The sequence below is a fragment of the Hippoglossus stenolepis genome, chromosome 15, assembly GCF_022539355.2.
Source record: "Hippoglossus stenolepis isolate QCI-W04-F060 chromosome 15, HSTE1.2, whole genome shotgun sequence".
Classification (NCBI taxonomy): domain Eukaryota; kingdom Metazoa; phylum Chordata; class Actinopteri; order Pleuronectiformes; family Pleuronectidae; genus Hippoglossus; species Hippoglossus stenolepis.
The window spans coordinates 2,617,647-2,643,444 of NC_061497.1; the positions used below are offsets into that span (position 1 = coordinate 2,617,647).

Consider the following 25,798-nt stretch of genomic DNA (forward strand, 5'->3'; position numbering starts at 1 on the left):
ATATTGACAGTAGGTTTGCAGAAGGCTCATGCTGACAGTTTTCTTTTCTCTGTCTCACTCTCTCAGGCGTATTAGCCCAGCTCCAGATGTCCCAAACCATGGATGTGATCAAGGGTCAGACGGTGTTGCTGAGGGCCACGTACCGCTCCACGACGGGCAGTGACCTGAGCAGCAACACCGTCCTGTGGACCTTTGTCTCCAACAACACCCAGTTGGTAAGAAAGGAGACGCTGGGGAAACACTCATGTGTAGAACATGATGGAGTGATACATATACAGTACATGCAGTATATACAGGCCCTCAGTGAAATCTTTACACTTTGCCATCTGTGGCTATGATATCTGGGATTACAGTTATGAAGGATTTTTGCTTGTTCTTATACTGTTAATCTGGCAAAGCTCTTTCTTTTGTAAACCCTTGGAAATTAATCCATACAAACACTGTACTATTTCTTTACTGCTTTAATGCACCATACTGTGTTTTTGTATCAGGACATTAGGTGTATTTTTCGGGAATCAGATTTTTGGTGAAATCATTGCTTAAACATAACATGAAGCAGAGGGTTTTTACATAAAGAGCCCAGCTGATCAGCCCCCTCCTCATATTGTTTTATTTGAACATGTTATCTTGGGACCAGGCTGTGGCTCAGCTTACATATCCGTCAGGTCAGGTCAGATTATGACAGATGGACGCCCCAAAAGAGGATCACATTTCAAAAGAATGCCGGGGAAAAGAGAACTCAGAGAGCTTGAAAAGACACAGTTGAGTTTTTTAGACGTCTGGACAGACATCCAGTGTTTCACTGCTTTACCTTCATTTGTATCCAAAAAGGTAAATAAAAGAACAAAACCTCAGGCTTCAAAGCTCTGCCACGATCTCTGCAGAGAGTCCAGCCAGATCAGTTTGCTACACAGTTCAGCAGCATGAGAGGAAGTCAACACTCATACATTATCTGTTCTACCGTATCCAGTAATATGGAGACAAAGACAAAGGGACACCTAGAAAAAATATATAAAATACTGCTTTTGTTGGGGACTATTTTTAGCTGTGGATTAATCCACATATTAGGGGCAGCAGGATATGTGGTACTGAGTCAAAATAAGCCTGTGTGTGTGGTCATGGGGATGAAGGAACATGTCCCCCTCTTCATCAGTGAAGGGATTTTAATAGTTCTTGGACATCAATGGAACTCCATGGCTCAGAGGCATATCATACATCAGGCTCAGAATACACTGGCAATACGGTTCAGGTCTTCTCATTGGATTTGTTGATTATAATGAAAATACTGAATATTGCCAGAATCATCAATTGAAATACTCTTTACCAGAATTTTTTTTTTTTTTAATCTGAAGACTGAATTCTGACTAGTTTGCATTTGTATGTTTAATACCTTGTGATAGGTCACTTTGTTACATCACCCCCTCCCACAATAATCAAATGGATTCTGTGAGAAGAGTAAATGATTTCCTCTGTAATGCATCTCACCAAATGCCAGTCACAGTTTTATTGAACAAGAGGTGTTGAGATTTAAAATCCCTTTATGTTCTTTGAACTTTGGACCCAGGATAAACCGCCAAACCCAATCATATTGACTTGACTCTTAATGAAAGCAGTTCCTCTGTTGGCACTGATCAGATTGTCCATTCACATGCTCCTCAGAAGGTCTTATTTCCAAAGTGTGTGAAGTCATTGCTCCAACGTCAGTGTGTTCATGTTTTTTTAAGATTGAATATGTAAAAATACCATGGATGCTGTAAATTGCTAAAAGCTGAGTGTGAGAATATTTTCATTGGTTTATAAGAGATGACAGCAAACTTTCTGAGCTGCGGCTCTGACTTGAAATGGCGTTTACATGAATTGTCCTGGTTGGGAACTCATTTTCCAATTATTCCTACACCAGATGAATATACTGAACTCTGCTCATTAACTACTTACTGTATATGTCTTTACGTTTGACACTGGCTCCCTGCTCTCTTGTCCAGATCATCTCCTACACCAAAGACTCCATGATAGTGGGGGACTTCCAGTTTAAGGGCCGTGTTGGTTTCTCCAATGGCATGCCCTCGTGGGACGTGTCCCTGTACATCAACAACACCCAGGAGTCCGACTCAGGACGCTACCTCTGCCAGGTCATCACGTCCGATAAAGCCTTCACCAAAGAACTCAGTCTGGATGTGAAGGGTAAGATATAGATCCTGTTTAACTGACTGACATACAGAATGTTGTACAATCTAACAATCCTGTCGTCTCCCCTCAGTCCCTCCTGCTGTTCCTAAGTGCTCGCTATCAGGGAAGCCAGTGCGGAAAGGAAACGTGACTCTGAGCTGCAAGTCCAGTTCTGGGAAACCCATCCCTATGTACAAGTGGATGAAGACCAGTCCCACCTCGGAGGTCTTCTTTTCACCCATGCTCAGTGAGTGGAGCCTGATCAGAAATTCATTATCTGCACTCAGAAGTAGAAGCAGAAGATTTATGGATGTTCTTGTGTTTCTCCCGATTGATTCATTTAAAATAAAAAGCATCAGAGGGGTGACGAGTGCCCTGCACGTGCACCGTATGTACACCAATCAGGCAATGCTGACTTTTAAATACTGTGATAACGCAATTTCATAATGATGTCCACATGATGTCTTTTTTATTTGATGACAAATGATTGGCTTCTCTCGACAAACTGTAGATCATGTCTCAAATCTTATTGTTTGCAAAAGATAATGTATTACTACATTTTATGACGATACTTTCAGATTGATCATAATGTCTATAGTCCTATATGATGCAGCCTCCAAAAATGCATTTTTGAATTATGCACGACGTAATTTTCTGACTCATATGATGGGAATACATTTTCTGATCGATATAAGATGTAAATTAGATGGAAAATGTGTTTGACCTTAAAAATTCACATATATGTTATTGAGTTATTTTGTACACACACACAATACACACACATTTCTAAATAATATATTATATCCCCATCTGGCTTTGTGACAGTATATTGTGTAGTTAATTACAAAGCTCAATATTGAAATTGGTTAATTAAGATTATTTAAGAGAATGAGAAACTAAGACAGCAACTCCCCCGACAGAGAATTCAAAGAATGTCAGTGATCATGCTGATACAGTCGATGATGTCATAACGAAGAATATAGTTTGAGGGGGAAGAGAGTGACAGACAAAGAGGAGAGGTGGAGAGGTTAGAGATGAGAGAGAAGACCAGGAGAGAAGAAAGGGATCAAATACAGAAAAAAGTCATCACATTGTGTGTGTGTGTGTGTGTGTGTGTGTGTGTGTGTGTGTGTGTGTGTGTGTGTGTGTGTGTGTGTGGTATAAGTATTTGTACCCATCACTCAATTTTATTATGTAGTGGATTTATTAATATATTGATACAACAGCTATTTTTGCATATACTCATAGAACCAATTGTATGTGTTCATGCTTGACTGTCGTCCTCCATGTTCAATGCTGTTGTAGATGAGAAGACCGGCACTCTGAAGCTGAGCAACCTGAGCAGCAACATGTCGGGGAAGTACGTGTGCACAGCCAGTAACTCAGCCGGCTCCGAGTCCTGCTTCATCAACCTGGAGATTGTCTCATGTACGTACCACACAGCAACACCAGCAAAGACTTTTCATTCACTCTGCCGCTGTTTAACTCTACAGTTTGTATGTTATGTAGATGTATGTGCTTTGGCGACACGTGACCGTTGTGTGTTTTCTGACAACAGCCACCAATGTGGGTATGATCGTTGGCGCCACCATTGGCTCAGTGGCCGGCTTCATCTTCCTCCTCCTCATCTGCCTCGTTTTCCTGGTGAGGAGGCGGCGAGACAGTGAGGACGACATGGCCAACGAAATCAAGTGAGTTCGTGAGGTTACAGCAGCGGTTAGTGCTCGGTCACAAGGACATAACTGATGAGAGCAGTTCGCTATGGTTACATCATATTACCAAACACAGATGGTTGACGGCCATTTTACTAAGTGAAAGTTTGTTTTTTTATAAGCTATGATACATTTAAGAGATGTATGTTGTTGAACAAAGTTGCATATGTGAAAGTTTGTGTTCCTTTGTGCACTGTAAAAAAAATGGCATTCATTCATGCGATGAATAACTAATTAAATGCAAGCAAACTATTTAGACAATGCATCAGTTAGTTATGAACAGAAAAACATACTCTGAACATGTGACTTCTTTGCATGTTCATGCATGGAGGATAAATCCCCTGAGAAATAATAGAAAAGGGCATTCCTTAAAGCACAGTCACCAGATTCAGTGTCAGTGGGATGCGGCTGATGGTTGTTTCACAGGGTGAACTTTTCATGATGCAGATTGGAAAAGATGTCAGTAAATAAGAGAAAAGCTCAGATATTCAGTGAGGGTCAGCTTCATCAGTTTGTTGTGTGGTGCAGCTTCATTGTTACCTCATGATCTGATATTAAAGCCTTGGACCTTTTTCCCTTTTTGAGTGTGGCTTTAAAATTCAGCTAATGGTTAGTTTTTTTTAAATCAAACCTCTTCATCCTCTCCACCTCCAGGGAGGACGCTCAGGCTCCAAAGCGTGTGTCCTGGGCTAAGAGCGGCATGGGCTCAGATATCATCTCCAAGAATGGCACCCTGTCGTCCATCGCCTCCAGCCCGCACCACAAAGAGCCCTCCAACCACCACAACAACCACCACCTGCAGCACTACCCCCAGCGCCCGCCCTCGGACACCGCCTCCATCATCACTGCCACTGGCAGCATGGCCGGCTACAGGCCGTCACGCCATCACGGAGCCTCCACCCCCACCCACTTCAGCTACAACAACAACACCACCCTGCCACGCGGGCAGCCCGGCCCCTCTGAGGCCAACACCAACGGGGGCTCCCCACCCAGACCGGAGCGCTACGCCCAGCTGCCCCAGGCCCAGACGCTGCCACTGACCTTCAGCCATCCTCAGCTGCAGCTCCAGGCCGCTCCCTCCCCTCCACCGCTGCCCTCCGGTGTGACCGCCTCTAACATCGCCCGTATGGGAGGGGTGCCCATTATGGTGCCAGCACAGAACCAGGCCGGATCGCTGGTCTAACACCAGCCAGCGCTGGCTAAACAGTGCTGTTGACATAAGCCAGTGGAATATTGCTGTTTCTGTGAAAGGGTCGGCTGCTGATCCGTTTTTAAAGGGAACACTTAAACTACTATTTAGCAAAGAATTACATTAGATGAAAATGTCTTATTCACTTCTGCTTTTGTTTCAAGAAGCTTTCATGGCAAGACTCTCAGACACTGACTGTTGACTTGCTTTAAGTATACCTACATCTTTTATATTCTGTATGCACTGTATACTGAACATTGAAAACTGTGTATAGACCTGATTTTCATACATTTGTCCAGTGTCCTCTTTTCTACTTTACCAATGCATTTCTAATTATCTTATTTTTTCAAATGTATCTTTTAAATGTTGTAAAATGTATTTTGTTTTTGTCCTCCTGCTGAACGAATGACTCAAAGTGAACGGCAAGTAAATGCTCACTGGAGCCTTTGAAGAAATGCAGATGAAATAAGACGCAGGTCTGCTGCACTTTGTCATTGTTACTTCAAAAACTACCTGAAGGAGGACGCGAGCAGAACAAAATAGGTGTAAGCACATTATATCAGTACTGTTCAGAGCAGTGAATGTTCAAAGGGAAGTCAGTGAAGCCGGCTGTAATATATGAAGATCTATGTCGTAATGAGTGTATTTCTGCAGTAGACTTGTGGGAAAAAAGATAAGACAACAATATACACATAATGGAAAAGTTTGCCATTGCAAAATATCCTAATCCTTTTCTGGCGTCATTTCTGTCTGTGGTTCAGCTTATAAAACGCTCTCAGACTCAATTCTTCAAACACAGATTAGTCAAAGCTCCTTATTATATCGAGCACCATTCAGAACTGCAGTGTGAGGACTTTGCTAATACACAAGTCCACACTCGGGTTTTAATAATTTAAAGTTGCCAGTAGCATTGACATTGTAAATATGATATTTATTTCCTGTTAAATGCCGAACAGACAGCATGGTGACCACAACTTTTATAGAGGTAATGTGTTCGCCTGCAACACTGGATAGTGAACCAAAGACATTCAGTATGTATCACTCCATTACGTCGACATGCTCTCTGTATGTTGTGGTATATAAAGAGATCCTAGGTCAGTTTTAATTAATATACGATTCACTGCTACAGGGTTCAGGAGCTTCAGAGAAAACATCTTTCCCATGTGATGACAATGAAAAGCTGATATGAGTTTCTCTGTATGAAGAACATAAATAGACAGATTCTTAGTATGGGGAGATAACACCATCCTCCTTAAAGCTGGGGGAGTAAAGTTCAAACACTGTTAACAATGTCTCCTTAGTTTTTATATTTCTTTTATTGCAGAGTCACAACTGTATCCAAACATTGTGACATTCTTTCATCTTATTCTGTCCACTTCTTAGTCACACAAATGCCTAAATATAGATAAATATCATCTGGATTTTAAAACGTATTTACTTTATGTATAATGATAGTGATCTACATCACCATCTACTGCTGTTTTGTCACTACACTGGAGCATAGGTTTGTTTTTCTTTTTCTTAGTGTGCACAGCAAGAGCAACAACCATATTCAAATGGATCATGTGAAATTCAATGATGCTGAAAGAAAGGGCCGGAGCTTCTTTGACAGACTCACACTGAGTATTATTGTCTGTTCAACAGGAGCTTGGCAGGAAAGTGACAGCGATCACAGCTGCGGGGAAAGACTTAGATGTTGAAAGTGTCGAGGGAAGGCAGTTTGATGAGTAACACATTTACAGCTACAGTTAATAGACTCTGTTAACTGGTGAATGGGTCATTTAAAAAGTGTACATTACGAATATGAAGATGTATTCAAGACAAACCTTTATTTTTATACAGTCACGTATGAGAGCACATGAGCAGAGTTTATAAGCAGTAAATAGTTGCTAGTTTTATGGAGTAAAGAAGTGTTCACTGTCAGTGAGTCAGGATGGATTGTACAACTACTGTGGACAAACGTGCTTATTTATACTGTGGACATGAATGTGCAGCGTGCACTTGTATCCTCCATATTTATGTTCATGGAAAATGCTTTGTATGCTATTTTCAATTAAACTACAAATGATCAGATGTGTGTGTGCGTTTGTGAGAATGTATGTCCATTTTAAAAATAATTTACATTGCTTGTTAGAGGAACAGCTTGGAGGAGCACTGACTGAGGATTTGTTCTAGAAACGAGCTCAATATAAACTTACTGGGTCTATTGATCAGAAATCAAAGTCCGTTGTTTCCCCCTCTAGTGGCCATAATGAGCCACTACAGGTGGGAAAGCAAATTCCCATTCATATTTCCTGCAACAATATCTTATACACGATTTGTGTAACTTCCACTGGTAAAACATTAGAGTGCGTCCTATTCAGTGGGGATCCTGCCTTCAATCAGTCGTTACGATCCCTTTTGGAGGTTTGGGAAGTTTATATATTAACGTCACTTTCAGGTTCTATTGGAAATTTGTGTATTTTAGTGAAGTTTACTATTTGACGTTGTACACATTCCCAGACATGACGTAAAGATTGCAGCTCCGCCACCAGGGGGCAGCACAGCTTCTCTGTTCGTGAAAGGCAGGAACAATCCTGATGATCAGCTGCTCTAAAGCAGTCATTGTTAAACTGATTCAACAGATACCTATGATCATAGATTATTTATTATAAGTATTACAAGTTGTAGACATTATAATACTTAAAAAGTGTGAAGAAGATATGATGTTGTATTTTGAGGTGGAACAATTTATATATGTGACTATTCAAAACCTTTGACTTACTGGAAAACACAATAAAGCATTAAAATGAGTATGATAAGAAGCATAACGGATTATTTAGAGAGATGTTTTATTTTGATAGTTATTCCTTCATTCTTTTTCCTCTTCCCTCAAGGTAAAGCTGTGCAGTTAGGCTGCTTGATAGGACAATATGCCCTATATACTATTTCTGTATAGAAATCTTAAATCTCAGTTTTGCATGAGGATGTATGAGCTGGATTTTAGGACAAAAATTCCAATAAGTTGTGGCAAAAACATGACAATGTATTTTTGTACATGTTCTAAAACATGTCTGAAGGGGGCCTTTAGATACATTTGAACCAATAACATTTGAATAAGAGGACATTTGCATGCTCAACATTATAATCATAATGTATGTTGTTATGCGGCACGTTTTTCAATTGATGCATCGTCAGAAGAATGAATTCTAAAAAAGAGTAAGGTTAAAAAAAAAAAACAAGATTAATCCACACAGGATGTTCCCTGAGGGGTCAAGACAGAAAGACGCACATGTCACACAGCATTCGGGTAGAATGTTTATTAGAATTTGCGATTAAGGATGTAACATTCACCTACATGGCGCAAAGGAAGTCTTAAATATGCTAATATGCAAATATGCACGCCTTCATTGAAATGAGCTCGTCTCGTCAGGGGATGATAACTCAGAAATACACCTCCATGTGACTGGACAGGGTGGAGTGCACAGCGCACTGTCGCTCTCATGACAGTAAATAAAATAGAAAATCAGACTTTATATCAAATATTGAGATACAAATGAAAAGAAATTACAAAAAGTCAGAAGAGCACTGGATATAAGACAGTGAAACAAAAAGTATAAGAAACAACAAAATAAGAAAAGCTTTGTGATGCACCGCACCCGTAATAGTTGTGTGTTTCTGTTTATTCACATGGAGCTACAGTACTAAGTCGGCAGAAAAAGGTGCATGGCTTTTGTATTCAAATGAATCACTTTTTTTTTTTCTGAAACAGAATCAAAGAATACAACAATCGACTGTGGTTAAGAGGTCAGTTGATGAGAAAAACTTGGCAACACTGAAATTCTGTTAGAGGAAAGAAAGAAGACAAATCTAAAGAGATTAAGGAACAGAAAGCCGCGATGACATTGTATCCCTGTACCAGAGTGGTGTTGTGTCAGTAACAGCATGTCATGCTCCGTTAGTGAAGTCCTTTCAAACGGGACTTACCGCCCCACTTGTTAAAGTATTAAGACGGCGGCCATTTTACAGTCTGGCCTGAACTTAAATGTGCAGGGAGGGAGAAGGTGAGCTCAGCAAAAGGCAGTAGTCATAGTTGAGGTGAACACGATAATGTCGATGGTGAGGATCCGTGGTTGATAATGGTCAAAGATGGGAGGTCATGCAGCTCGGGCCAGAGGTGGGGAGGGTCTGGAAAGGCCCTCGGGGGGGGGAGAACCCTCCGTCACACTGTGGCTCCTGGCATACCGGTGGTTTAGGTAGGACACAGGACTGTAAGAGAATAATGGAGAATAACGTTACGTCTCAGTGTGAGTAGACAACGTTACTTTAATGTTGACTTTATCTTCAGCAGTCGGTTTACCTTTCAATATGTAGTCAGTTAGCAGTGTGGGCACCTTCTCACTGTCCTCCTTCATGGCATAAAGAACTGGTGGAAGACGTACAAAGGGTCAGGATATATTTACCCTTTTGTTTTCATTCGCCGTTTTATAGAAAAGTTGTGGACACTTACTTTTTGTGAGCATCTGCAGGTCGTCGACAGATGGAGGGGTGGCTTTCTTCTCAAATGGAATAACTGTGTTCAGATACTAAAAACAAAAGTGGGACATTTCAAAGTCAAGTTAACATCTGGTTGTGACGACAGCTTCCTGTCACTGGTGAGGACACAGCACTGAATCAAAAGATCGGAAGTAATATTTCAGCATTTTTGGAAATGCACCACTTTGCTTTTTTGCCCTGAGTCAGATTAAAAGATTGTTACTGCTCCCAAATCTGTCCTTTAATTAGAAGCTGGGCCGGCTATAGCTGAGGAAGGTAGAGCGAGTCGTCCGATTGGAAGGTTGAAATGTTGGTAGTTTGATACCCGGCTCCTCCAGTCTGCATGTCCAAATGTCCTTTGGCAAGACACTGAACCCCCAATGACCCAGGACGAGTGTGAGTGTGTAAATATAATGTATCAGTCTAGACAAAGTACTCGAAACATAAGAACACTATGAATGTGAATGTGTAATGTGATGTAAAGCTCTTTGAGCAGTGGTGGAGACTAGTAACACGCTATATGTGCATTTCATTTTCCTGTTTCCAGTCTATGAACCAAGCTAATTAGCTGCTGTTGATCTTTTCATCAAATGCTTGATGGAGAAGCATATCTCTCAAAATGCAGAACAGGTCTTTTAAAAGTCAATGGACTGTATAATGCGTCATAATCTGTGATCACATGTAAACACAAGGGTAAATTCAAAATACCTGCAATCACTCCCAATCCTATTGAGAAGATAACTGGAGCTAAGCAGACCAATATTTCCAACTATGACTTAAAACAAATCCAGTCCAACCTGTCATGTGAGCATCTCTGTGACATTTACAGTATTATGGACAAAAACAGGCCTATTTCTTGCAGAGCTGTTGCTTACAGTAGCAGCAGAGATCAAATTACACAGAGAAGGACGATCATATGACCTCAGCTGAGCCTTGTGCTGACGCAGGGATGTAAACAAAGCCAGTGAAGCTGCAGCAACTGCTCTGGGGCCCACGGCCTGAAAGGGCCCGAGCATGAGCCAGCAGCACGGCTGGTACAACACAGTGAAGGCCCCTCCACACTGTAAATACATGTTGTCACCTCACGGCTGTAACACACATGAAAAGGCCCCGGGAGCAAGAACCTCACAATAATCCAATACTTCTAGTTTGTGTCGAAATATACATGTCAAACTGCAACCCCCGTTTTCTGATGACTTTATGTTATATGAAATATGTGAACTGAATGAAATAATCAGTCTTCTGTCTACTGTCCAGTGTCAATATGTTTCTATCCATAAGTGCAGGAAGCAGCACAGGACTAAAAGGTTGCCAGGCTACAATGTGTACAGGGCGGGTCAGAGAAATTGTGGGTCCCCCCCGCTCTTTCTAATGATCCGACATGTATTTGTAATTGTAGATGGCATTTGTTTTGACCTTTGACCCTACCTGTTTATCGTTGCCTGTGCTTCCAAACGTCTGTCTGATGCCCGTCTGCAGGATGCTGGACAGTCCTTCCATGCTGAAACGCTGCAGGGCACAACGCACACACACACACACACACACACACACACACACACACACACACACACACACACACACACACACACACATTCATTGATTAATACAAGATAAGAATATTTCATTTTCATTTTCAGTATGTCACACAAACCATGTTAGTAATTATCATTAAGTCACTATGAGATACACTGATCCTGGTTGTTTACACTGCATCTGCATCGTTATGTCATGTTTACATTCACATGACTTCATCACTATAGCCTCAGACACCTGAGATTAACCAATACTGGGAAAATCCATTAGGCTGTTTCTCTGTTACTGGACAGGAGCAGGTTGGACTGGGCTCTTACTGTATGAAGACAATGGGTCACCTGCACTTTAGGATCTTTCCTGGAAGATACTTTAGCAGCTAATGGACCTGAGATCCATTATGCTCACAGTCGGGGGTCGGGGGTCGGGCAGAGCTGACACACACTGTGGTTTCACCTTTCTCTTATTTACTTTGGATTAAACATGGACGTCCATATTCATCAGCAAACCTAATCAAGAATATACGTATTTGCACAATAAATTCTGACGTATTGACAGTGATGAGAGTACAAGGTTATCAAACGTTTGCGTGACAGGCCCAACAATTATGGCACACATACATGTACTCATTAAATGTTAATAAGTGTATGAAGTAAACAAGGCCGTCCCTCCCTCCCTCTCACCTTGACAGGCATGCTCCCTGTCTTCTCTGTGCGTCCCATGGAGCCTGTGTTCCCTGCGTTCCCTGCGTTCCCCACGTTCACCGACTGCGTGCCTCCACCCTGCAGGCTCAGGGCCTTGTCCCGGCGTCGACGTTTGCTGCTGTCTCGCTGCTCCTTCTGCCTGTTCTGCACCTCCATCAGGGCCGTGATGAAAGTGTTCTTCACCTCTTTCTCGAACTCCAGCTCCTCGCGCCGAGCCAGATTACTGACCAGCTCCTCGGAGTACTCCAGGATGGCAGCCTCCACCCGGTGCAGCAGCTCCACCAGAGCTGAGCTGGGCATCAGGCTCAGGCCTGTAGACCAGATGAATGCAGAGAGAAGGACAGTTGGATGTTGTTTTGTGCCAAAGTATTTTTCCTTACCCAAACACAGTGCTAAACACTGGTTTCTTATGCTTCTTTTTTCTATAAAGCACATTGAATGATCTCTGTGATGATAATGTGCCATACAAATAAACTGCAAAATCAGTAGAGCTAATATTTACTGCAGGTGACAGTGACATTGTGGCAATATCATTAATTTAATTAAAATTATCAAGAAAGATATTAACCAAACACTGGCTCATTTTAGCACTGAAGACATTTCTCCCCTTAAATTGTATGCCCTGCTAGTTGAGTCCAGAAAAAATGAACAACTATGTATGATCTTAATACACGGCAGGATCTATTCACACAGCTATGTGTCAACAACGCACTGCCGTGTTCACTCCCACCACATGGATCTCCAATCTGCTCAGCAAAGGGAGGCCGAGGCAGAGAACACTGTGTCGTCTGGAACTCTCACCTATGGTCCTGCTGAAATCAGATGACTAATGTGAATGTGTGTGTGTGTGTGTGTGTGTGTGTGTGTGTGTGTGTGTGTGTGTGTGTGTGTGTGTGTGTGTGTGTGTGGGTGTGTAGGGTGCTCAGTTTACCTTTTCCCCCCTAAACAAAGATTTACAGACAGTAATCCGTAGCATAAGCTGCATATTTAATGCAGTCTGTGCTGGTGTTTCATCATAACTGGTCTTCATATAAAAATCAATCCATAAATCATGAAAATGTCATTTTTTATGTTCAGCTTGTGGCAAGGTCTTGTTTGAGGAGGTTCAGTGACAATACTTCAATTGTACTGATGAACTGTTTCTTGGACCAGCGGAGATTTACCTTTACAAGAGCAGGAGCAGTGCTCGGAGTGAACAGAGTACTCTCCACAGCTGCTGCCCCAGTGTCAGATAGGAAGTTGCATAAATTAAACAAAAGAATTAACATGGATTATTTCTAGTTTCACCTTCGTAGGAGCAGTTGTTGTTGGAGGCCTCGGACAGCTGCCGGATCTCCTCCAGCAGTGAGGGGCTGGTCCTGGAGGAGCAGTGGCTGCTCTCCTCCTCATCCTCCTCCTCCTCTGTTTCACCAGGATCCGGAGAGTTCTCCATCATCTCAACTATCTCCTCAATTACCTTGAAGAGAGAGAGAGCGACAGAGTTAGATGGAGAGATATAGGGAGACAAGTAGACGGACAGCAAAGTGATGAGCAGACACTGGTAAGAGCACACACATTTATGTCCGTCATTTATCAGTAAAATGGAGCCGGTGAAATACCAAACGTCTCCTCCTGAAGGATACATGTACTTAAATCCATTATTTATGTCGACACAGGCTGCAGCAGCGGAGGTCAGCTCCAGTTGGAAAACAATATTCCTGACCACATGCCAACATGCCCATCGGCACTCAGATCAGCGCAAGTGCAATTGCAATTCAAACAACATGGAGACTGAACAATCAAAATGTGAAGGCCACAATCAACAATGACAGGTTGTTTTTTACTGTTAGGTTTCTAATACACGTGTCTATCTACACAATCTTGCAGAAAAAGAACAACGGTAACCTTTAATGTTTAGTGCAAATAAAACAGAAGTGATGGTGATTGGCCCTAAAGCAGAAAGGCTCTGTTGGGTTGCAGTGTGTAAGCATTTTTTGAGGGTGACTGGAACGTCTCCAACTATTCTAACAGTATGACTAAGCCAGGTGTCTGCCAGCTCAAGAGCAGTGCCAGGATCAGATCTTTTCTTTTATTCAGCGATGGATAAACCCTTGTTAATGCCTTTCTTTCACCAGACATCTAAATTACCACAACTCCTACTTTACAGACGTTCAGCTTGTAGAAAATACTGCAGCTCATACAAGATTGAGACATATTTTTTCACGGCCCATTCTACATTATCCCATTTCACTCTACACACCCCTGCTAACCACACACAGTCCCCACAACAGACAGACAGGCACACACACACACACACACACACACACACACACACACACACACACACACACACACACCTGATCAGCTGTTATGAGAGGCTCTTCATTCAGGCATTTGGCGTTGTCATTCTTCTCATTCATCTCTTCCTCCTCTTTTTCGTGAATCTGCAGATAGCAGAACACAAGGTGGAAACCAGTCAACAGAGAAATAAATACCGACAGGAGGCCTAACTTAGAAAATTAGGCTAAGAAGACTCGTAGCTGCCACTTTGCATTGGAATATTAAACTAAATACATCATCATTTTTTGATCAGTGTCTAGGATATGGAGATCAGTCTGGGATCACACTTACTTGCAAGTGTCATGTTTGAAAATTTGAAAGGTTTTACATTATTAATTATCGCTTTTTAAAAAGCAATCAACGATTCTATTTGTAAACTTGCTTAAATAGTTTAGACTTTATTTATGGACTTATTTGCAATGTTTTGTATTTGTCAGTTTATAGTTAATTTATAATTGCAGCGTGAAGTGGGTCTATAGGGACGGCAATGTGGGCTTTACTGGTCCAGATTTAAAAATATCAACAACTGCACTATTGGGGATTGGTTTATTGACACTTATGGTACCAGAGGATGAATCTTTCTGACTTTAGGGAATCCCTGACTTTTCCTTATTTGCAAGCATGTGTGAAATTTCTTGACAATTTCCTTCAGACATTCTTCTCTCTCCACTCAGACGGAATTCAATCACGTAGGTGACCCTCTGACATGAATCCAGCACCATCATCATGTCAACAGGTCACTTTGCTATCTGACCAAATTCCTGCAAAACTAATGCCACTCCCGTCCACCTATTTAGTGCAAATGAAAAAAAAACATTTGCTCAACTAAAAGACGAACAACATGGAACATTACACCTGCTAAACATCACTTTTTACCTTTATGCCAGCTTTTGTCATGGTGGGCATAGGGTGGTGTTAGCATTTAGCTTAAAGCACCTTCTTGCCAAATTACAGCTTCAAGGAGCTGATAGCCGGCTTTAGAGTCTTATACTTATCTTTACTGCTCATTATTGACTCTTCACCTTGAACTTCATGTCAGTAAGTCAGAGTCAGTCCTTCATCGTCTGCAGTGTCATGCTGCAGATGTTTTATGTGTCTGTGTTGACCAGTGCCATTTTCTACGCTGTGGGCTGCTGGCAGTGGCCTGAGAGTGGCAGCCGACACCAGACACAACAAAGTGATGCAGAGGAGCAGCTCAGTCCTGTGTGTGTAGCCATATAGAGGAGGATGTGGTCATTACTTCTCTCCTTCATGGGCAACGTCTCCCAACCTCTACTCTGTTAGCCAGAGCTTCAGACTGTGCTCATGTGGTTCCTCCTTCCTGTGGCCATCCAGTTATACAGTTCCTCCTCTTTCTGCACATCTCCATCAGTGCTCTGCTACACTGTTCACTTACTGTTGACCCACTTTACACTTCTCATTCAGTTTGCCACATCTATCTAATAATTCAAGATAATGTGCGTCTGAATGTGGAACACAACCGTTCGCGATAGGCTCAATACTTAAAAAAATGAAGTGACTAATATTCTGTAGCAGCGGCGGCTGGGACTCATCAACGTATGTGATGTTGTCGATCAGGAAAACGGCAATGACATTTGATTGTCCAGTTTGAGGTTCTGTGAACTGACTCGAGCTTCGCTCAACTTTGAATTAACAGGTGAACAGCTCTTTGTGCAGCAGCTGCTCAATTACTGCACGTCACTTTTACAATTAAAGAAAGAAAGCTGCCGCAAGTATCACCACAGGCCAAACAGCCCAAACACTGCACTACTTACAATTCATTTACCGTTAAATCACTGTTAATTTACTTTTTTTGCACTTCACTGTGATTCTGTCTCACACCTTTTTCTTTACTTTTTGCACATTTCCATGTTTCATTCATACTTAATAGTATTTATAGTCATTTTTATAGTAGATTGAACTCCTTTACTTCTTCCTTGTTGAGCAGTTGTACCAAAGCAAGTAGGAATAAAAAAGTAATAAATAAATAAATAATAATAATAAATAATAAAAAAAAATATTTGATACAGTGGGACAGTTCATGACAGATTTTTCATTTGCTATTTCCTGAAGAATTCCCAGCTCACAGCAGAAAGACATATAATGTGGATTTGTTTAAAATAAATAGATTAACCTCATTAGAACAGGCAGCTCAGGACAGAACGTGTGAACCTATTTAAAGACAAAGATAAAACTGCTTGACCTACAAACCAAATGACCACAAGAAAACATTTACTTTCAAATAAAGGGAGAATATAAACAACTGGAGTGAAAATACAAGAACAGCACATGAGTACTTTGGTGCATTCTCACAGCAAGCCTCTCCCTCTGGGACGACATGTCTGCTCAGGCCTTGACCAGCCCAAACACGGCCTTGACTGCTAAGAGCTGCTGTCCAGTTCTATGTGACAGCCAATTAAGGAGGGGGGGGGAAGCTCTGCTGAATGGCAGAGCCGTCAGGGTTGCTCAGGCATGGTCTTCACGTGTCAGCACGAGATTAAGCCTCAAAAAGAACAAGCCAGTCAGCAGCTCTTTTTTCCTCCGCAACACATTTCCAGAAATCTAAAACCATGTCAAGGGACTAAACAATAATGTGTTGTGAGGATCATGATTTAAAATGCTGACAACAGAACATTTATGCAACTATCTGTAGCCACTGGAATAAGAGATAAGAACAAACATGTCCCGTTCTGGGGCTGTGAGTCTGTTTCCTGGCTCAGACCTCTAGTAATAGTTTGAATCAAACCACACTCACTGCAGCACAACATGTGTAAAGAAACAGTATCAGAATCAGCTGTCCATTCATGGTTCATGCTTCTGAGGCACAGATTCATGCTAACTAAACATCATCCCAGTGAATTTGCAATGGTACTAAACTGCTCCTGAGGACAGGTGAATAAAATGTAGACCAACTATAAATCAACTATAAAGAGGAAGAGGGAAGAACATTTCTATAAGAGAGACATTTAAATAAAATGTTTCTCAGCAAAAGAAAATAAATGTTTACCATACATGTAGCGAAAAAGTTATAGGAAATAAATTAAAATTAGTTTAAAAAAATCAATAGCAAACCTAATAGTCGTTCCCTATAAACCACATAAAGAAAGATGGGGATGCCATTTACCTCCTGGTCAGAAAGGTTGCCGTTGAGTCCCTCTGAATCAGGGCCGTCCCAGGTGGAGATGTAATTGTCAGTTAGAGCATCCCACACACTGTCAAATCACACACAAAAACACAGCGATGCACACATGTGAGTAACTTTCAGGTAACACAAATATCAACAAGAAACAAAGAAACAAAAACACGGTTGGTGCCCTCAGCTTTAAAGGCCGTCTACGATGCTAAGCTGCTGTATCCACACACGGTGTAGTTACACAGTTATATAACAGCATTAGACGAGGATTTGGTGTGTTGTTTTATCTGCCAGCTTGTAAAGGCGGTTTACTCAGACCCGTCTTCAGCAGCCTGCAACTCAGTCAATATTTCAATGAGACAAGTCACTGATGGTGGTCAATGTGCCGAGCTGGAGGCTGCAGAGGAACAATGCACAACAGAAAATAAAGCACAGCTTACTACTCGTTAAAAGATTTCCTGAGCAGAGATTTAGCTTCTCACATCATCGTGCTGCTGGTCTCTGGCTGCACCCGGAGCAAGTGTCTGTCTGAGCAGGACAGAAACAGAACTGGAAGAGAAGTCTCCTTTGTCTCAGAGCCTTTGTGTTTCTGCAGAGGTTGTTCCAGGCCTGCTGCCCTGCTCCCAGTGGCACTGCCCACACCCCATCACACAGTGGACGCTATTGAGTTCACAGCTTACCTCACCAGCCATGTCTGTGTGCCACGGATGTGAGCGCCAGCACATAAACAGGGTCAGCGTTTATTACACTTAACCCTTAGCAGAAAACTAAACAATAAATGTTGATAGTGAAATAAACCTTCTAAATACTGCACTGTTTAACCATTTTTATGTTTGATGTAACATTAAGTAAATTTGTGCTAAATGTATATTTTCCTAATTACATTGGATTGCCTACATTCTGTTAACATACTGAATATTCAGAGAACAATGTCTGTCTTTAGCACACTGAAATAAGTTATTGACAATTTAGCCCTTAAGAGTTTACAGTCTTGATGCTAAGCTAACCAGCAGCTGACTACATACGTATGTATGTATCTGCATGTACATTACAACAGATACATAACAATCTAATGTTGAATTGTTTAAGAACAAGACCATATTCTTAAATTCCAGATATTCTAGAAATGTAGGTAAATCCAAAACGTGCGTTTGCAGAGGTAAATGAAACGTTGCAGATTAATTCAAACAGCCCTCAGAGGTACAACAACATTAGTTGATGAACCCTCAGTCAGTACAACAGCAGTGTTGGAACAAAGTGTAACTACATTATTAGGCATATACTGCACTGCAGGAAGCACAACTATGTAGTTCTGTCAGAGTGGTGAGAGAAAGACAAGTAATAAAGCAAGACAGACCAAGACAGCTGTGGTCAGAGCTTCATCCTACAGCAACATAATGAGCCAAACCATTAGAGGAACAGACGCAGACGGAGGCTTCACACGAACAGAGCAGCACATTCTGCAGATTAACCCTCAGCTGCTGTGGGATGCACTGGACCCAAGGAAGAAGTGAAAGCTCAGCTTGGTGGGGTGAACTTTCTGAACAGTAGTTGATGCAGCTTATACTTGGATGACATCACGGGAGCAAATCACAACTCAAATATGTTTTTAGAACTAGGAGTAAAAAAATTTTTTATTTCCAAATGTCTAATTGTACTCTCATGCTTTTGTTTGCTCTTTGCACCCTTGTTGCCTTGCATTTACTAATATTTAATTTAAGAAATTCATTTCATTTGATTTTGTTTAGCTTATATTTTAATATAAAGTTGTTTTATTTAATATTTGCATATTTTGTTTTGCTTGCACCTTGACAATAATATTCTTGAATCTTGAATATTTTCCTTCAAATGAACAATAACGAATCAAATATACCACAGTCAAAAACAACAACAACATCACATGACCAGCACATGCTGCCTACGTAAAACGGGGGCGTGGTCTCTGGCCGACATGAACTGGATCCCCATGTGACAACATCGACCTGCTGTGTTTGTTGGCCCTCAGCCACAGAGGAGGAATCATGCTGTTTCATATTATCACCAATATATCTGTATCCTATCAGTTAACTTAAGGGATTGGGACTAAATTTGTGACAAACTGTTTTCAACCAAACAGCAGATTTAGTGTCGAGAGAATTTGGTTTAAATCAGAATGAAAAGACATATTTTCAGTGTTAGGAGCTTCAGAACTGTCTCACTTTCTATTAATAGCTGCTTGTATTCTGTGTCTGAGTGGCACTGAGGTGAATGACTAGTTAGGAACTTCAATTGATGATTATTGAGTAGAATTGTTGTAAAAAAAAAAACATAACCAATGAGACATTGTTAATGGACTCAATAGATTGGAGGTGGTATGTTTGACCTGAATATATCTACACTGCTTTCCTCATGTGTGCCATAACCAATCAGTGTAAAGCATTAGGATTTTATTCAAGGTAATAACATGCAGATTAGTGTAGTACCGTCAAACTCTATCCACCCACAGTCCTGTGTCCTTAATCATCGTCCACAGCATAAATACAGACGATTTAACAGTGTCTGAAGAATCATGTGATCCCTCTCCAAGCGCTCTCCTCTTACACCTACATTCAGGCTATTTATAGCCTGATTCATATTCACAGTGTGAGGACGCCTGTGTTTAAAAAAAAAAAAAAGGCGGTGGAGGATGTGGCAGTCAGCTGGTGGAGAGACGGAGACAGACCCACAGAGCCAAAGCCAACTGAGGCATGCGACGCTGCCCTCTGAATAATTCAGCACGCAGCCCGACTGGTGGAGGGCGGGGTCAGGCCCCTGATTGACTGCTTGTTTAGGATGCTGCGGTCTGTGTGTGTGGAAACACTCTGGTTGTCGTCATGTGTGTCGTGCCCGGCTGCCGAGCCACTGTTTAGGCCTTGACTTCGGCTGTGAGAGCAGCAGCATAATGACTATACAAGTGTGATTTACATAAAGGGCCGGAGGCTTCTGCTCCAGTGTGTGCTGAGAGTCTGGCTGTGGTATTTTAATTATAACCACCATATTTGTGGTTATAATTATCTATAGTAGGATATTATGAGTTCAACAGTAATATAGAAATAGAATAAACATAAGGTATTATTTCAGTTATCTGCAGTCGATAAAACAATGCAGCTGAAAATGATTTTCGATACTTTCCATGAACAATGTTGTTGCTTATTTCTAACTTTGCAGCTTCCAGCAGCCCCCCCACTTAACAATACTTTATTGTTCCTTGCAATTCTGTTAATTCTTTCATTTGTTTCTTTGTCTCTTTACTTGATTTTTTTTCTTATATTTTTTTCTTGTTGCTCTTGTTGTATTTTTCCTTTTTATTTGTGCTATCCATCTCCTTCATCTCCTTCTGTGGATTAAAGATGGCATGAAAGTTGTTGTAGAAAACTGACGTCCACAGAACTCACTTAAATTCTGCCTTACATCTGCCAAACCTAAATGAGCAGGCGTGCTCCCCCCCAGACCCACGACGGGCCAGAAGCAACCTCCCAAAGCTGATTCGAAGGCCACACGTAAACATGACGATGATATTGATAATTGCCCTATGTTCTAAAATAAAATAATATTGATAGATAATTATCAATACTATACAATGGCGACCTGTCCAGAGTGAACCCCCTCCCCCGGGTGGGCTCCAGGATGGATGAATTATCAATAGTGATACAACTGACCAAAACCCAAACTAGCTGTTTTTATGACAATGGGCCTGTATACTTTAAATTTCTATTGTTCTCCCTCCAGCACAAAAACTTTAGTAACCCAGACACTTTGGGAATCACCACTCAACAACCAATCTGTACATCTGCCCAAAACAGAACATGCAGTGTCAGCCCCATCCTGAGTCATTTTAGTCCCCATGATGTAAACCTCGGTTTGACTGGTCTCTGTTCAAATGTACAGTACTATAGATACTGTACAAGTAAATAAAAACCCCAAAGTAGAAGTTACAAATGCTTTTGAATGGTTTTAAGTGTTGAAAGCACCAGTTCATTCTGAACTGTCTCTATGACAGCCCAATCACTGCAGGCTGGAAATCACATTTTAGCAGATGGCTGCTGATGGGCGGAGAGTTCCAGAAAACAATTTTCTTGTTATACAATATTAACATTAGTCACTCACTCTTCATCCTGCAGCTGCTCCTCATCCTCCTGGTTGTGTGACTGGTTGCGTATGGGTGCCAGGACCTCCGTCTTGGTGTTGTAATTGTGGAAGCAGACATTAAGCTTCTCGTCAAACTCGTTGACCAGGTCCTCCATCGACTTGAAGCTCATCATCTCAGAGAAGTTCTCCAGCTCAGAGAAGTCTTCCCGGGTGATGGTGGCCAGTGGGACGGTGGTGGTGGTGGAGTAAGAGGAGTGGTCCAATTCTGGATTGTCCAGCTCATCCATCCGACACGGCCTTAGATCCTCAAACTCCTCATCCAAACACACGAGAGGGGCTTCCATGATGTCCCCTGTCAGGTTGATGTCCAAGCCCTGCGTGAAACAGACACAGTGAAGGGTTTGATCCTCATGAAACTGATGCTCTGCATTTCTTTAGCATTCTCTCAAAGGCCACTGCTGCAGGACATGTTTGAAGACCCGATCAGTCAAAGCACAAAAACCTCTCATTATTTTTAATCTGTCCCCATCTGCGAGATTTACTAATAACCCAGAAGGATTTATCTGGCGTCTCCTAAATCATGGCGGCCTCACCTCATCCGCAATGGCACCAGGTTGTCTAGACAAAGAGGAGATGGAGGTGCATGTGCCAGAAGGGGACCAGGCCCCGAAGGGAACCAAACCAGTTGGCTTTACTGGTAACCCACAGTTAATTAACTGACTCCATAGGGATTTCAGTGATGAGGTTACCAAGTTCCTGGGACATGAAATTACAGGACGATTTGTCAAAGCACATCAATGGCCAATGGTTTCTTTAGGGGGTTGATGCTGAATATCTAGGTGTCAAGATTGATTTATTTATAACTTCACTAAATGGCGTCATAAATTGTGATAGATAATTATAACTGCTGCTCTGAGAGTCAACTTTCATTGTCAATGCAAACATGTCAGATATAAACATGGATACATTTTACAGCTCAATCCCTTCTCACCACCTTCAGTGTTCAGAAACAGATTTAATACTAAATATTTAATCTTGGATTAAATATAGAAGCAAACAAAGAGTCAGGCGACCAGGAGGCCACAGGAGATCCATAGTCATATTTTGGGTCTTTTATTTTCATTTTATTAAATCCCTTGAGCATTTAGTTCAGTCTGTTACTGGGGCAGCTTGGTGAACCATGGAGGAGAATATAGTCAAATCTTGGTGCTGACAGGATGAGGTATATTTATATATTCCCTTTTAAATTTGTTAAGTCTATGTCTCTAAGTTATCATTCTGAATTTCCTCCGTTCAGTAGTCATAGTTTTTAAAAGGGTTTGAAGCCTTTTCTCTGTCCCACAGAGGAGTGAGAGTTCATGCAATCTACAAAAGACTTTTGACTTTTTACAATTAGGTTTTCACTACATGAATATGGTTTCCTGAATTATCCAAGACATATTCACCAAATCCTAATGTGTATGTAGTATGTTTGTAATACTAACAGTTAACCCCACAGTAATATAAATATATATACACACTTATACCCTTCCATTCTTCGATCAACTGGAGCAGGGTTTGTTGTTGTTGGCATGTGTGAGTTATACCTCCAGTGGTTCTACTGGGACAAACAGTATTATCACATACCAAGAAGTCTCTTTGTTTTTTATTAATATTATAGATTATGATATCAGCCATAATATTACAACCATTGTTTGACTTGGTCAAGTCATGAAGACCATGGGAAATAATAGATTAAATACAAAATAAGCTTTAAATTACAATACTGACTCAAAACAGGTTATTGGTTAAAACTAGTAGTTTTAATGTTGCGGCTGATTATTGGGCCCAACAATATAGCATTCCTCATTTCCTGTTCTACTCCTCCATTTTCTTTAACATGTGACAATTACAAGAAAGAATGAACCTAATAGCAACAACAGAAACTGTCCCTCACCTTCCAACAGCAGTTATTGAGAAGGAGCAGCCAGGACACTTGGGCTTTATGTCTCTGCTTTGTTAATAATGGGGGGATATGGTTGTGTTTCTTCATCCAACTGTACTTCATTTTAAATATCTTAAAAGTTGACAGAAATTGAATATATTAAGAGAGCGCAAATCACAGTAACTGTAAGATCATGTCAGCTCAAATGTACAGTCTACAGATAAAATAAAGTACTGGGAACTTCCCCTGGTGCCAGTGAGGGCCATTCGTTTTTTGGAAAATTTTATACAATTTCATATAATAGTGAAAGGGTGTAGTCCTGCAGAAGGTGGCATCAGTCAATGGTGGACTTAATGCTGCAGTTAGACTTTTAAGTGAGGCCGTCTGACGCAGTGTAATTACAGTAGTCAGGCCTACATTTCCTCCTGTGTGCTTTGCTGGACCGTGGCCTGGTCTAAGTGGGTGAGTACAGAGGAGTCCATTTCAAAACCAGCTTGTGCAAGCCTCTTCCCCCCCAGCACGCCACTCAGCAGAGTGCTGCTCCGTCTGCAGCCGGATATTGTTTTGCACAATTACATCCCCTCTCTCTCTCTTTATAGCTTTTCTCTGTCTGTGTCCCTCAGTGTGTTTTTATTTACGTTTTGTTTTCATCTGAATTCACTATTAGATATAAGTCACAGTTTTTCTAATTTTAATAGCAGATCAATTAATTGCCCCCCGCCTCCTTTATGTGACAGTGACTGACAGGTGGTGACTCTCGAGATCATTGACTGAAGGTGCTCTGGTCTTCAATGTCAACATGGAAATTAGCAGCTGACTTTAACCTTGCCACAGGGTCTCTTTGCAGGAGGTACTGATACACTGCTGCCTGACATGGTGAAAACATGCCCATAGCACTTTCCCGTCATGCTGTGGCCTTTCTATTTACTGCTGGATCCATTTAGCAAAATGGACGCGGAACAACATTTTTGTTCCAACGGAAAATGAAATGTGAAATCACAGCATCTGCATTAAAGCTGACCGCAGAGTGGAAGGTGTGGAGGTGTTCTTTTTTGGGGGGTATCTGACCTTCACTGAAAGTGGTGCTGGTCTCAGGTGCATCCCCCTCCTCCACAAGGATACAGGTAAGATAAAAGAGCCAATCACAAGAGCTCATCAGAGGTCGTTTAATGTAACGGAGCCAATGGGACCACATGCGATCCAGCAACAAATTGACCAACAATTCCACTGCAGATATCCAAAGCACATTGTTCCTTTATTCTCCCTCAAGCTTGTCACCTACAGACTGTCCATTGTTTACATGGTGGTTATTTAGTATTTTAGATAAGAACAATAATAGAATATATATTATAATCCATCCTGGTGTGTATCAGGAATATGAATTGAAATGATCATTCACATCAGTCACAGCCATTGGATGACTCAGAGTCATTACTGGGGGAAAAATAACAGTGACATCGTTGAGGGGTTTGTCCCACAAATATACGTGAGGCGCATTTTACGCACATCAATATTCAAGCGGTCCATGGCGGAAATGGAGATCATTCAATCAGCAAGCGCATGTTATCAGCTCATCAGAAGGAAGAACAAGGAGGAGGGTGGGGGAGGGAGAGAAGAGCTGCGAGGAAGGAGAGGATGGAATGGACGGAGGAAACCATGGTTACAAGGAGGAGGGAGGATGTAGGGAAGATGATGCACAGCGAGGACCTCGGAGAAGGGTCAGGGCTCTGGAGCGGGCGCGGGCGCGGAGGCGTGTGCGGCCGGTGACAGGCACAGAGAAGACGGATTACCTGCAGTGGACGAGCCGCTGGGTGCTGGGGCTTGGTGATGGAGGAGCAGGAGCTTCTCAGGCGATCGGGATCTTGTGTCTAATCCCTCTTTCGCAGCGACGGACGAGCAGCGGCGGTTCCAGTCATTCCAGGGTGAAATGGAGAACAAGCAGGAACAGGGAAAATATCACGGGGAGGAAAAGATGGCAGCGTGGTGGTGTGGTTTGGTCCGTGTCCCTTCCCTCACCCGTTAGCCCGCAGCCTCCCTGATCTGTCCTCCCACAGCCCGTTGTTTTCCAATCAATACGCATCCAAGCCCAGCGCGCACGGAGCCTGCGCACTGCCAGGCCTCTGACGACATCTGCTCACCCCTCCCTCTCTCCCTCCCTCCCTCCCTCCTTAGTTCCCTCTCTATCCTCCTGTCTCCCTTTGTCCCTGCCTCCCCCCCTCCCTGCCTGACTGCACGCATTAATTCCCCAATATTCATGAGGAGAGGGGGAGGAGATGGTTCTGTGAGGTTCTGTGTCACCAGCTTCTCTGTTAAATCTTTGTGCCACACACCTGAGAGAAACCTGCACTGCAGACAGAAGAATGATCACTGTGCTGAGACAACTCACTCTACTGTTCTGCAATAAACAGTGTCCACTGAGGGAGACCTCTTCTTACACAAAGGATAATCTCTCCTGAGGGAAACATTAAAGGTCCTCTCAACATCAATCAATCAAATTCA

The 25,798-nt window shown here is 42.0% G+C and overlaps 2 protein-coding genes across 3 annotated transcripts in view; one reads left to right on the plus strand and one right to left on the minus strand.

Moving 5' to 3' along the window:
• esama (endothelial cell adhesion molecule a) overlaps positions 1-7,140 on the plus strand; it is a 58,141-nt gene extending 51,001 nt beyond the window's left edge. Inside the window, exons 2-7 of the mRNA XM_035178816.2 lie at positions 67-215; positions 1,983-2,181; positions 2,258-2,413; positions 3,472-3,594; positions 3,725-3,857; positions 4,533-7,140. Coding sequence (XP_035034707.1) covers positions 67-215; positions 1,983-2,181; positions 2,258-2,413; positions 3,472-3,594; positions 3,725-3,857; positions 4,533-5,061 — 1,289 coding nt within the window. The 3' untranslated portion in view covers positions 5,062-7,140. The remainder of the gene's footprint in view (positions 1-66; positions 216-1,982; positions 2,182-2,257; positions 2,414-3,471; positions 3,595-3,724; positions 3,858-4,532) is intronic.
• A 1,211-nt stretch (positions 7,141-8,351) lies between these two features.
• Positions 8,352-25,412, minus strand: fez1 (fasciculation and elongation protein zeta 1 (zygin I)). Of its 2 annotated transcripts, XM_047343478.1 has the most exons (10): positions 25,090-25,412; positions 21,394-21,749; positions 17,260-17,347; positions 14,153-14,239; positions 13,104-13,272; positions 11,796-12,127; positions 11,011-11,091; positions 9,557-9,632; positions 9,407-9,472; positions 8,352-9,315 (listed from the first exon to the last, which is right to left on the minus strand). In XM_047343478.1, the coding sequence occupies exons 2-10, from the start codon at positions 21,717-21,719 to the stop codon at positions 9,299-9,301; spliced, it is 1,242 nt and encodes a 413-aa protein (XP_047199434.1). In that variant the 5' UTR covers positions 21,720-21,749; positions 25,090-25,412; the 3' UTR covers positions 8,352-9,298. The 2 variants fall into 2 exon arrangements, with proteins under 2 accessions (XP_047199434.1, XP_035035419.1); XM_035179528.2 differs by lacking the exon at positions 14,153-14,239.
• Positions 25,413-25,798: the final 386 nt, after the last annotated feature.

Bases quoted from the DNA above. Each gene is read 5' to 3' on its own strand.
- fez1 (XM_047343478.1), bottom strand. From the start codon at position 21,719: ATGGAAGCCCCTCTCGTGTGTTTGGATGAGGAGTTTGAGGATCTAAGG. The intron at 11,092-11,795 runs GTGAGAGGGAGG...TGTGCCCTGCAG, and splicing joins CAGGGAGCATGCCTGTCAAG to CGTTTCAGCATGGAAGGACT. The intron at 9,473-9,556 runs GTAAGTGTCCAC...GTCTTCCACCAG, and splicing joins CCTGCAGATGCTCACAAAAA to TTCTTTATGCCATGAAGGAG.